At 37.9% G+C, this 12,812-nt stretch overlaps 1 protein-coding gene across 4 annotated transcripts in view; it reads left to right on the top strand.

The window, feature by feature from the left end:
* Window positions 1–12,812, top strand: part of CCPG1 (cell cycle progression 1) — a 39,256-nt gene that overhangs the window by 11,263 nt on the left and 15,181 nt on the right. For all 4 annotated transcript variants that reach the window (XM_012534799.3, XM_004274649.4, XM_012534800.3 and 1 more), the window contains 4 exons: window positions 4,998–5,066; window positions 7,839–7,959; window positions 9,654–9,730; window positions 10,695–10,899. In XM_012534799.3, coding sequence (XP_012390253.1) covers window positions 5,007–5,066; window positions 7,839–7,959; window positions 9,654–9,730; window positions 10,695–10,899 — 463 coding nt within the window. In that variant the 5' untranslated portion in view covers window positions 4,998–5,006. The remainder of the gene's footprint in view (window positions 1–4,997; window positions 5,067–7,838; window positions 7,960–9,653; window positions 9,731–10,694; window positions 10,900–12,812) is intronic.

A 12,812-nucleotide genomic window follows, 5' to 3' on the forward strand; every position in this document is an offset into this window, starting at 1 on the left:
GTATAATCCTTCTACCTTAAGTAACTTCATAAATGAGATACGAACATCCATGTAATAAATTTACATCCTAATATGACTAACGTGCTATATTCTATGTGGAAAACCGTATGTTTATAATGCTTAGTGTCAAATTCTCTTCCATAGAGTTCTATGAATAAAATCTTACATGTTGTGAAGAAATGTTCCATAGGATTTCTTATGAAGTGAGAATCAATTTAAGTGATTTGTCTCTGTTCTAGAGGCTATTATTATAGGATTTTGGAGTTTATCTTGAAGGCACTGGAGACCAATTTTAAGTGATTGATTAAGTGATCAGATTTATGTGTTAGGATAAACAGAGTAGGGACAGCATTGGGAAGGAGTGACTGGAGGGGAATTTGAAACTGCAGGCAGAGATCTCTTAGAGAGCCGTCACTGTAATACAAGTGGGAAATGATGAAGTTGGGATAGGAAGTGAAAAAGGATTTAGACCTGATTGGATTTTTGGGTCAAGGCAATTCTAGTTATCCCAAATGTAGTTATCCTAAATCTAGGATTTTTGACCTGATGTTTGGTGGCTTTTTCTTGCAGCCAGATTATTTTTGGCTAATGCTGTTCTCTGAGATGATAGAAACAGGAAGAGGAGCAGGAAGATAATCTTAGTTTTGTAGATGCTTTATTTGAAAGGCCTGAGAAACCTACTAGTGATCATCCAAAAAGCAATGGGGAAATATATGACCTGAGATTGGGGTAAAGAAGCTACCCTGAGGAATAAAACGAAGCCTGAGTCTAGAAAAGGGCTTCAAGTTTATCATCTTCATAAAGTACCCTTAGCTTTATAACTTTGTATGATTTTTTATGCCTTTGTAACTTTCCCATAAACTGTTTATTTCTAAGTTATTATTAGTAAAGCCCTCAAAATGGAACAGGTTTTTGCATTTACCTTTGGTCAAAATAATGGGGAGAGGAACTTCATGGATTCCTCCAGAATTTTGAGTTCCTTGAGGAACAGTTTAGAAGTGTGTCAGTAACTGCATCATCACCCAGAAATGTTTACCTTTTTTCTTTATTGAGTGCTTAATATGTGTTACTGGTCAAGTAAACAAGCAATTACAGCGTAGTATTGTATTTTAAGTAGTAGATTAGGGAATATACTAGTCTTTGGGGATGGGGTCAGGGAATGGTTCACGAAGTGATGCATTAGCTGAGATAGAAGAGTGGGCACAGGAGTTTGGGTAGAAGTAAGGAGGTGAGGAACTGAGATCAGAATATGCAAAGCCCCTGAATTAAGAGAAAGCTAAGCTTTTTAGCAGAATTGAAAAGGTGGAGGGGAGAGGGAGGGGATGGAGGGAGAGAGGATGAGATGCTAGAGACAAAACACTTGATATTTAAGGCCTGTGGGCATTATCCTGAAGACAGTATGAAAATCTTAACATTTTTAAGGAATGACAAAATATTACCATTTTAAGAAGATAACTGGCTGTAGTGGGGAAGTTCAAATACAGAGGCAGCTTTCAGAGTCAATGTGTCTAGGATGGGGCTCAGAAATTTACTTTTTAAAATTTTGATTTAATTTCAGTGCACCCAACTTTTTTTTTGCGGTACGTGGGCCTCTCACTGTTGTGGCCTCTCCCGTTGCGGAGCACAGGCTCCGGACGCGCAGGCTCAGTGGCCATGGCTCACGGGCCCAGCCGCTCCGTGGCATGTGGGATCTTGCCGGACCGGGGCACGAACCCGTGTCCCCCTGCATCGGCAGGCGGACCCTCAACCACTGCGCCAGCAGGGAAGCCCTCACCCAACTTTTTGAAAACACCTGAATTAAGAGGGTTCTTTAGTAGGGCTGTGAATTTTGCTTACCAAACTCTTACTGTGGTGTTACGGCCAGTAGGGGAATCTTTTCCTCATTTGGGCTAGATGTGAAGCCTGTTCTTCCTCCAGGGCAAGTAAACAAAGAAACTGGGATCAGATTAAAATGGGCTCCTTGATTTGAGAAATTCAAATATGATAAAGTCCCAGTTTAGCAATGTATGTAACTTTCTTTTGAAATCTTGTTTTTGCTTATCCCCAGAGCAATTAGAGTTCTTGATTGGAAAACAAAAGCTGGGGACTATCTATGTAGAACTGTTTAAATGGAAATTTCCTAGATAAGAGCAGGAGATATATACACATTAAATATCCCTGATCAGGTCTTGTATCCCAGGAGTTTTGGAAGGTTATGTAAGTCTGGGGGTGAGATGGAGCAGCAGTGAGAATGTGGGCTGCTAGAGGAGGTTAGGAACTGGGGGTTTGCAAAGGGAAGAGGAGCTTTCACATGGTGAAGAATGATTGCTTTTTTTTAGGCCAATTTTCCTTTTTTTAAAAAAAATGTTATTTATTTATTTTTGACTGCGTTGGGTCTTGTTGCTGTGCGCAGGCCTTCTCTGGTTGCAGCGAGTGGGGGCTACTCTTCATTGCGGTGTGTGGGCTTCTCACTGTGGTGGCTTCTCTTGTTGCAGAGCACGGGCTCTAGGCTCACAGGGCTCAGTAGCTGTGGCTCGCGGGCTCTAGAGTGCAGGCTCAGTAGTCGTGGTGCACAGGCTTAGTTGCTCCGCAGCATGTGGGATCTTCCTGGACCGGGGCTGGAACCCGTGTAGCCTGCACTGGCAGGCGGATTCTTAACCACTGTGCCACCAGGGAAGTCCTAGGCCAATTTTCTTAATCGTAAAGCCCTACCTACTTGTTCCATATAGAATGGTTTTTCCAAATACCAAGTCACTTAAACCAAAATATACTACACTTTCTCTTTTCTTTGTTATTCTTCTTGGTTATTCAGTCCTTTAAAAATCTTTCGTGTCTGTCTTCCTAAATCTCTCCTAACCCCTCCCCATCCTATTTATCCTCTCCCCCTCATCAATACTGGTGAAATTTAGGTGCTCATCTTTTTCATGGAATATTGCATTGATTCTTTGTATCCCACAGGTCTAGGGCCCTTTAGTTGTTTCCCCATTTTAATATGTGCCCTTTGAAAGATTCTGATTTTCAGATGTCTTCTTTTAATACTTCACTCATGCTAAATTAATTGAATTTCTTAGAAGTGTCATATTCTTTAACTTTTTCTGCCTTTATTTTTGTAGTGCTTTTCACATTATCTCTTGGGAAATCCTTCCAGTGTCGTCATATTTTCTCTTTTGGCAATAAGGAACCAGAACTTAATTTTTTTGTGATAGCTCTCAATTTTAAAATTTTGGCAACTAATTCAGTTAAAAAACATGCTGTCCAGCATGTCAAAAACATTACAACCTCATTTATAAAGCCTGCTTTGACCATTTTCCTTTCTTCCTGCAAAGTTAACTGCTCAGTCTTTGTGCAGTCTAATATGTTAACCCACAACTTTGGAATTGTTATAAAATAATTCAAATACAAATAGTAACATCAGAGTTTTTAACTCATGAAAACTGGTTCAATGAGAAATTGGGCTTTATGTAGTCAGTTTAATAAGGAATGGTGAAATAAAATTGCTATAAAATTGGTTAATATACTATAGGGAGGGTATTTAAGCCTAGCCTTTGGGATAGTATTCTCTACTGGACAGAAAAAAGTGCATTTCATTGTAATAGTTTTTGTTTTGTTCTGTTTTGTTTTTACAAATTTACCTTTAAATTTAGAAACTGCCTGGGCCCTAATTAGTTGTAAATGGGAAATCAAACAATCAGATGACCTCAGGTGAAGTTATTGTAAAATGTTCTGTCTCGAGTGACATTAAAAGTCACACAGTCGTCTTTAGGTCTTATTTTAGATTTTGAATAATTTGTCTGAAAACATGCTTATTTTATACTATCAGTGACCAGCCACCTCTCTGTATCTTCTCTTTTTAAAATATTAATTTACGAGAGTTTCCAGAATCACTAATAGACGGTCCACATCTATATTTTTTGCCCTGTTTTCATTTGTGCACTGGTTCCATATTAAATTGTCTGCAGTAGAGTTCTGTTAGAACACTAACCATCAACTTGGATATAATGGGTTCTCAGTATATGTGCAATAATAGAAGCATTTATAAGACATATGTATAGAACAAAGTCAGCAAGATACCATTTACTTTAATGAGCTTAATTTTTTTTTTTTTCTGGCATGCGGGCCTCTCACTGTTGTGGCCTCTCCCGTTGCGGAGCACAGGCTCAGCGGCCATGGCTTACGGGCGCAGCCGCTCCGCGGTATGTGGGATTTTCCCGGACCGGGGCACGAACCCATGTTCCCTGCATCGGCAGGCAGACTCTCAACCACTGTGCCACCAGGGAAGCCCAATGAGCTTAATTTTGAAGTTTAAATAGGAGTTTCAGATAGAAAGGGTAGAACAAACCGGATAGAGTGACCAATGTGTGCTGGTTTAGGACTTGAGTCTATCTAGGTTATTGCCAATGGCCACAAGTTTCTAACCAACTTCTGGTCTTTTTCTTCCCCTGTTTTAATGTAACTGAAGTGTTACCAACATGGTTATTTTCCTAAAAACCATTTGATCACATTCCTTCCCTGCTTGAAAATATTAATTGCTTCATGTTGACAACAGTAGATTTCATTTTGCCGGGCCTTGGAACTCTTCTCTTTCCCCCACCTGGTTTCTTCAGCCATGATTTTCACACCGTACTGTTCATTGAAAACATAGGCTTTTGCTCTGGCTGACTGTTCCCCATTTGTCGTTCCCTCAGCAGTTGACTTCCTCAGAGTCAGATTGTTTTCATTTACCTTTGTTTCTGCCTGGCCAAATCCTACATTTTCTTTCAGATCCAGCTTGCCTCTTCATTCCACAGTACGACCGTCTACACTGTTTTGGCTCAGGAGGATCTCCTTGTCATAAAGTTTGGTTGTATTTGTTCATATAGATATGCAAGCATATCCTGTCTGGTAAATCTATGGGTGGGTTGTCTCAGTTTCACCTGGAAGGCAGTAAGCGCCACTTTTTGTACTTGGGTCACATATAGTACTTCCTATAGAATTTTTAAAAATGTGTCCCACATATCAATATGTTTTTGTATTTGTAGACCTGAAAAATGTCTGAAAATTCCAGTGACAGTGATTCATCTTGTGGTTGGACTGTCATCAATCATGAGGTATGCTACTGAATACTTTTTATAAGGCAGTTTGTAATATTACAGTGTTAACAGTGATGTAAACTGGGTTCTTTGAAGGCCATTAGTTTTTTACATTTAAACATAAGGTTCCATTGTCTATAGCTTTTTCCACCTGCATTTCACTTCACTGCTGAAAACTCTTCACGAGCCAGCATGTTATTGGACAGTGCTTTCCTCAGCTTTGAGACATTAGGCAGGTATTTACTGAGGGCTTATTATTGGTCAGGTCCTGTGCTTTACTTATGTTCTCATAATTTTAAACAACCCTCTGTGGTACAGATTGTTTTCATTCTCATTTCATAGTTGAGAGGACCAAAGCTTACGGACATTCAGTAATTTGGCCAAGATTATGTAACTAGAAAACATCAGAGCCTGCGTTTAAACAGACCAAGGAGCATGGAGAACATGTGTTCCACCCATGTTATGTTATGTTACGTTACGTTATATTATCATTTCAGAACTTGATGGAAAAAGGACTATGGCTAGAACTCTTAAAAAATGAATTTGATTATAGAAATGTGATGTTACATAACTAGTACATAATAAACAGTAATTTATTTTCTCACACTGGTAATATATGTTAATTACAGAAAAATCATAAAATAGTGATGTATAGAAGCAGTAAGATAAAAACTATACCTATTTAAAGTGTTAATGGATTTATCTATAATTTTCCTGTTTTTTAGACTCAAGCCTCACTTATTTTCCTTCATCAATAAAAATTTTAAACGCTATTTTTTATGATTCCTTTGATAATTTAATATTTAGACAATTGGTTAGTCATGACTTCTAGAAAACAACATTAACCAAAGTTTCTGCAAGAAAGTTTTAAAATTTATTAGCAGCTGTACCAGTTGAAATGAATGTGGTTTCTTTTTCTTCTTTCTTCTTTTTTTTAATAAGTGACTTTTCTATTTTTAACCTGTTTTCTCCAAAGCTTAGATCAACTCTCATAGTAACAATTTCTCCTTCAAGGATAATTAACAGTGTAGAAGTAAGGCAGCTGTGGGAGTCTGTAGTGTGAAGCAAGTTAGCAGAATTTTCTGGCATTTAGCCAAGTGTGTCATTTGGGCATTCTGTATTAGAAATACCTTGTCACGGAGTTGATCATATTTGTACCTTTATCCTTCTTCTTCCATATCTTGTTATCAGGTTCTAATCTTTCTTGCTAATGTCTCTTACATGTATTTCCTTTTCCTTTACCATTGCTACCATTCTGATTTAGGCCAGATCTGGTCTCCCCAGTGACTCACAATTCAACCCGAACCTTGTGTCTGTTACTACCATTCTCCTGCCACTTTAGGCAATCCCAAAATCTTATACTCAGAATTCTCTTTAGGACTGAACTCAAGCCCACTGCTTTAATGACGTCTCTTAGTTTTTGCTGTTGTGAGTCATGTATATCAGGAGAACTCAGACCTTTGATTTCATGGATTACTAAATTATAGGAAAATTGAGGGAGGGGCCTGGAGAGAGACAGAATCATTAGTGGATAACTTATTTTGCTAATTAACATGAGAAAAAAACCCTGTTAAGATCCACTTTTATTAAAGAAAAGACAGTCTGACATCAAAGTAAGAAGGAAAACCTTGGAAGAATAAAAGAGTCTGAAATTTTATAAGGAAAGTTTACTCCATTAATCTAATAGGTTAATTTTAATCCTTGCCCTTAAACCTTTTTAGTCATATGTTGCAATAATAAGTAGTTATTTGCTTGTGGCTGTTTCTCTGAATAGGCTATAAATCTGAATTTTAGATTTTAGTTTTTCATACCCTGTGACACTAGCAAAATGTCTTGCCTAGAGTAGTTCTATAAGTGTTGAGTAGAAGCAAATTAATAGAAATAGCTAAATTTAGAAACTTATCCTCTGGGATTCAGATTTATTGCTTGGGCTTATAGCATAGTTAGAATGTTGGACTTTTAGACTGACTTATTGTTTTTAAGATTTTAAAAAATTTATTTATTTTTGGCTGTGTTGGGTCTTTCGTTGCTGTGAGTGGGGGCTACTCTTCATTGTGGTGTGCGGCTTCTCATTGTGGTGGCTTCTCTTGTTGCAGAGCATGGGTTCTAGGCACGCAGGCTTCAGTAGTTGTGGCATGTGGGCTCAGTAGTTGTGGCATATGGGCTTAGGTGCTCCATGGCATGTTGGATCTTTCCGGACCAGGGCTCGAACTCATGTCCCCTGCATTGGCAGGTGGATTCTTAACCACTGTACCACAAGGGAAGTCCCAGGACTGACTTCTTTTAAAATCTAAACCTATGGCTCCCCTGCTGTAGGTTTTATGGACTAAATTGAACAAAAGGAATAGATACTGGACTTCCCTGGTGGTGCAGTTGTTAAGAATCTGCCTGCCAATGCAGGGGACATGGGTTCGATTTCTGGTCCAGGAAGATCCCACATGCCGTGGAGCAACTAAGCCCGTGCACCACAACTACTGAGCCTGTGTGCCACAACTACTGAAGCCTGTGCCCCTAGAACCCATGCTCTGCAACAAGAGAAGCTGCCGCAATGAGAAGCCCATGCGCCGCAACGAAGAGTAGCCCCCGCTCGCCACAACTAGAGAAAGCCCACACGCAGCAATGAGACCCAACGCGACCAAAAATTTAAATTAAAAAAGAAAAAGGAATAGATACTGTTCCCTTTGGAGTATAGCAGCATCTGTGACTTTTAAAAATGGAAGCATCTACATGTAGTCACATCCAGCTTTGGGCAGCTGATGGACCAATAACTGATTAACACTTTTTATCTAGGGGTCTGATACAGAGATGATAAATTCTGAACATGGTGTAGCCAGTGACAGCTGTGAGCTCACCCCAGAATGTTCATCTTTATCACAAGAGGAGCTACAAGTATTGCAGTTAGAGCAGGGAGGTAAGTTTAAAAAAGTCTGATTTTTCTTTTTTTTTTTAATAGGATATGTGAGCAACATTATGAATCTTGCCTTCTTTCTAGGTGGGCAGCCTTTCTGGCTAGTCTAAATCATCAAGTCACACTGAAAGACTAGAATTTTCGTGTGGATTAGGTGGGCAGGCCTAAAGAACCCAGTGGCACCAAATTGCCCAGGGGGTTTGTTTGTTTGTAGCTATAGTACATACTTGGGCCTCCATATGACTCTTTGATACTGCTAGTGTAAACAGTGGCTAAATATTATTAACCTTGATTAAGACTAGTGATATACAAAATTATTTATTCACACAAAGGATTTACTAAATTCTTCTCCAGTTACCACACTTCAGAGTACCTTTGGTTATAGGTGGTAAATGGCATTTAATTACTGTATTGCATTAATGTTATATATTCTTCTGTGGGATTTGATGCCCATATTAATTATATAGAGGATTAAGAAACCCAAATAATTAATACATCTTCATATTTAAAAATTACTTCTTAAATTTTCTTTTAAAAATTGCATTAAAACGTAACAGAACATTTCTCCGTCAGGAGAATAAAGTGCATGTGTCAAGGCCAGAAATATAAAAGATTATACCTGTTAATCTTGTTTTCAGCTTAAGTGTTGATTGCTATTCTCATTTGAACAGTGATTCTCATCTTTCATGGGTCAGAGATCTCTTTGAGAATCTGAAAGCTGTGGATGGTCTCTCCCAAGAAATGCATATATTTAGATATTTAAAAAAAAATTTCCATACTTCCTCAGGCGTCCTTGGACCCTAGTCCACCTTCGTTGAGGAGTCTTATCTCCAAATTAATATTCTGTTAGGAGCTATATAACACACACAAGTGATGTTTGGGTTTTTTTCCCTTTGTTATTTTGGAGGGGTTAAAATAGAAAAACAAATGATGAGCAAAAAAATTCAAAGCCATCTATAATTCTTTTTATCTGGAGGTAACATTATACCAACAATGCATATACTTTGCTATGCATAAAACCTGATGCTTATTGTATACTGTTTTAATATTTTTAGCTTCTATTAACATTTTATAGCCTTTTTCATTAAAAATATGACATAAAATCTAATTTGTGTATTGTTTTTGAGAGTTTCTTATAAAATATATATGCAGCTGCTATGGTGACATTATCTTGTTTTTCTGTGTTCTTTTGAGGCCTTGTTTTTTATAGGCCATTTTTTATTGTAAAGATTTGTAATTTGAAGCCATAGTTTTGATTCTTGTGTTACTAGGCGTTGACAGTCATTAGAATAGTGGTACGTTTAAGAATTATGAATAAACTAAGAATTCAGGAAACGTGCCGTCAATTATCTGAGAATCAGTTTTCCATATTAACAGGTTTTTACAAACACCTTGGCTTAAATACTTTGGAATTGTAATGTAGAGATTGTTTATTTAGGGATTATGGTTTTTAGTAGATTTTTAAATGAGTTCAGTTCAGTACCTAAAATTATCCCCTGACAATTTCAAATAGTTAATATTTGAAATACAGAGATCTTTTTAGTAACAATAGAGTGACTGTTATAATTACATGTGGCATTTCCTTAAATCCACTTTAAAAATTAGGAATAGATTTTATCTGCCTATATTATATAATATATGCAGACAAAAAAAAAGGTCGATGAAGTGTAATTAAATTGATCTTTGCTTTATGTCAGAGAGCAGCCAGAATGGCACAGTGTTAATGGGAGGAGCTACTTATCCAGCTTTGGAGGAAATGAAGTCAGCACTCGAGGTAACCTTGTGTTTTACTATGTGGATATATGATAAACAGTATTTATTAGAGAATACTAATTAAAGCTTCCATTTCTATTTGTGTGTTCTGTTCCTATTTGAATTATAAATATCTTTTGTTGAAAAATTTGGGATTCTGCAGGTTGGTCAGTTTTAAGATTAAAGTTAGCTTCCATATAACTCCTAATTAAGTGAGCTATCTTTTAATTTAGAAAAGCGATTTCTTGGTAATGTGTTAAAGATCTATTCATTTCACCTCTAATATTTTCTTTAGAAATATGTTGCTTTCTTGAATTATATTGAGAAATTAAGGGTTCATATCTAAAATGAAGGTTAGTTTTGAAATTTGAGAACAAACTTTGTCCTTTGGCATTTTACTTGACTTCCAGATAAAACTAGATAGCTGGATGATCTTTACATTACGTAGCTTTTGAAGTTTATCAGGAAAATTTAATCAGTCTTTTATGGGCTCCCTGACCACAGAGTTATGCCCAAATAAACCCGTAGAACTGGTGAGAAACAAATCCTCTCCTTTTTGTGGACATTGGGTTGGAAAGGTGGGTTTGTTTCTCAGCTTCTGCAGCCCACGAATGAATGGTAGACAGCAGTTTGATTTAATTCTGAAAGAGAGAGTTGCCAACAGGTTTGATGGTATTTTCAGACTGAAAGATAAGCCTACTATTTGTTTTTGTTTTTGGGCTTGCCACACGGCTTGTGAGATCCTAGTTCCCTGACCAGGCATTGAACCCGGGCCCCTGGCAGTGGAAGTGCAGAGTCCTAACCACTGGACCGCCAGGGAATTCCCTAGGATGAACCTACTATTGCGTAATCCTTTCCTGTTGGGCAGGACTTATTTTAAACCCAATCACCATACTACTTAAGTCCATTATATACTTTGAACTGCCTAGAAAATATAAGGCCCATAAATAATTGTTGAATTTGTCTCTAAAATTATGATTCTTCAGGGAGAGGAAGAAAAGTTACCTGATGACAATCTCTATTTTGGAACTGTCAGTGATGATTCTGATATTGTTACACTTGAGCCACCTAAGTTAGAAGAAACTGGGAGTCAAGAAGAAGCAATAATTGTTAAAGAAGCACAGAGTCCGGAAGACTTCAACATGGGCTCTTCCTCTAGCAGCCAGTATACGTTTTGTCAGCCAGAAACTGGTAAGAACTACATAACGGATACGCTGATAGGAGACTTAGGACTCTTGTGACCACATTTTATATAATGGCTTGATTTCTGACCCTGAATTTCAAGTTTTGAATATGTTTGGGTAAAACTCATGAAAATTTTTTATAAAATCTACTGTTATATCTAGTGTTTTCCTAGATCTAGGGCCTAGAGCACGGTAGTCCAATAAATACCATCTTTTATCATTGAAAGAAGAGAAAAAATAGCTTCAAGGAGATTTGTTAATGTCTCAAACACTCCAAAATGCATTTGACAGTTTTTAGGTCTTTAGGAGTGGGAGATTGAGCCATTATACTTAAAAAAGTAGGACAATGTTAGTAAGATTTTTAGTTACAGTGGTACAAATTTTATATTATAGAAATAGTGAAAGAAACTTTATTGAAGCCTTCCAGATCCATTTAATTATTAGTCAGTCAACAAACATTTATTGTGTGCTACCATGTGCCAAACAGGGTTTAAGGAACTGGCAAAACAGCAGCATCCTAAAGCCCCTGAACTTTGGATCTTTCACTTTAGATTGAGTTATGAAAATGTACCTATTGTAAATCACATTCTTAATGCAGTGAATGCCTATTGTTCAGACAGAATCATTTGGAGGTAAAATGTGAGTTACTGAGCTAATTCCCTCTACAATTCTTTGGCACAGTTTTAGGGACATATATAACATCTTTCAGGGTAATATAAATATTTAGACACAAAGTTACAGAAAATCTAAGAAAGAGATCTATAATTAACCCACGGTGTTTTTTTGTTGTTTTTTTTTTGCGGTACGTGGGCTTCTCACTGACGCAGCCTCTCCCGTTGCGGAGCGCAGGCTCAGCGGCGTGGCTCACGGGCCCAGCCGCTCCGCGGCATGTAGGATCCTCCCGGACCGGGGCACGAACCCGTGTCCCCTGCATCAGCAGGCGGACTCTCAACCACTGTGCCACCAGGGAAGCCCAACGCACGGTTTTTAACCCCCAATTATAACTTAGGGTGAATTATGTGAGAGATACCTGGGACATTGCTAGTGATAATAAGAGTTTCCAAATTTGATGCAAAAACAGGAACGTGTAGGGCTTCCCTGGTGGTGCAGTGGTTGAGTGTCCGCCTGCCGATGCAGGGGATGCGGGTTCGTGATCCGGTCCAGGAGGATCCCACATGCCGCGGAGCGGCTGGGCCCGTGAGCCAGGCTGCTGAGCCTGCGCGTCCAGAGCCCGTGCTCCGCAACGGGAGAGGCCACAACAGTGAGAGGCCCGCGTAACTGCAAAAAAACACAAAAAAAGACAGGAACGTGTAGTATTTATTTCAGATCATTTTCTTAGATTTTACCATTCTTTGTTTAATTTGCCAGAATCAGACAGTGGAATTTTTCTTATTCTAATTTAAGCTAGTAAAATTCAAGTAGAGGTTAAACCAGAAGCTGGTTTAATTTAAAAATATTTGTGGGCCAGAATGTATAGTCAGATTGAAGCCAGGAGCATTGCAGAAGAGTCAAAGCAGACATTTAAGAAACGATGCCACACACTGTTGATTTTTTTTCCAGGAACTTCAGTACTTCAGATCACATTAATCTAGTTTTTAATTTCCTTTCTGAACTTGGACTTCTTGGGAATTTTACAGATTCAGTTAAGCAGAGTATTTTTTTAGGTGTATTTTAATCCATTGCTGTCCCTCCCAAGGGAATTAATTATTTCAATAAAGAAAATGTTAAAAAATAATCAAAAATGATTTTGGACTATGTTGAAAATAGTATGTATACATCAAGTATCAAGAGTTTTTGTTCTCTTCCCTTAGCCTGTATTTTTCTTCATTGGTTAATTTCCTGCTACCTATTGCTTTTTTTTTTTTTCCTTTCCCTTTCTTCTCCATCTTTATAGGATTTCAACTTCATTTTTTTCTTTTT

This window comes from Orcinus orca, chromosome 2 (assembly GCF_937001465.1).
Source record: "Orcinus orca chromosome 2, mOrcOrc1.1, whole genome shotgun sequence".
NCBI classification, from domain to species: domain Eukaryota; kingdom Metazoa; phylum Chordata; class Mammalia; order Artiodactyla; family Delphinidae; genus Orcinus; species Orcinus orca.